The 263-nt window shown below is 59.3% G+C and overlaps 1 protein-coding gene across 1 annotated transcript in view; it reads right to left on the bottom strand.

The window, feature by feature from the left end:
- HDAC2 (histone deacetylase 2) overlaps window positions 1-257 on the bottom strand; it is a gene marked incomplete at its 5' end in the record, with an annotated part of 27,937 nt that extends 27,680 nt beyond the window's left edge. The window contains one exon of the mRNA XM_006760159.2: window positions 191-257. Coding sequence (XP_006760222.2) covers window positions 191-257 — 67 coding nt within the window. The remainder of the gene's footprint in view (window positions 1-190) is intronic.
- Between the last annotated feature and the right edge of the window lie 6 nt (window positions 258-263).

The raw sequence follows: 263 nt of genomic DNA, 5'->3' as shown, positions 1-263 counted from the left end.
TCAGCGCTCCCCGGGACCTCCAGAGCCGGGTGCTATTTCCTGATCGAACAAAGAGCAACAAAGAAGTGGATGGCAGCCACCCCTCCGAGGGGCAAGCCGGGACCCATGGAGTCGGATCGCGACGCGGACAGGAACAGCTCCACCTTTCCCTCCCACCGCCCCATTTCCCGCGAAGGCTAACTCGACTCACACGCGAAAACCCTCCTTTTGATGGAGGGAGCGAGACGTCTCCATTTGCATACAGAGAAAGTGGCGCTCAAAGA

This window comes from Myotis davidii, unplaced genomic scaffold, assembly GCF_000327345.1.
Source record: "Myotis davidii unplaced genomic scaffold, ASM32734v1 scaffold196, whole genome shotgun sequence".
NCBI classification, from domain to species: Eukaryota; Metazoa; Chordata; class Mammalia; order Chiroptera; family Vespertilionidae; genus Myotis; species Myotis davidii.
Note: the sequence above shows the minus strand (reverse complement) of the source record. Positions and strands in the feature narration are given on the sequence as shown.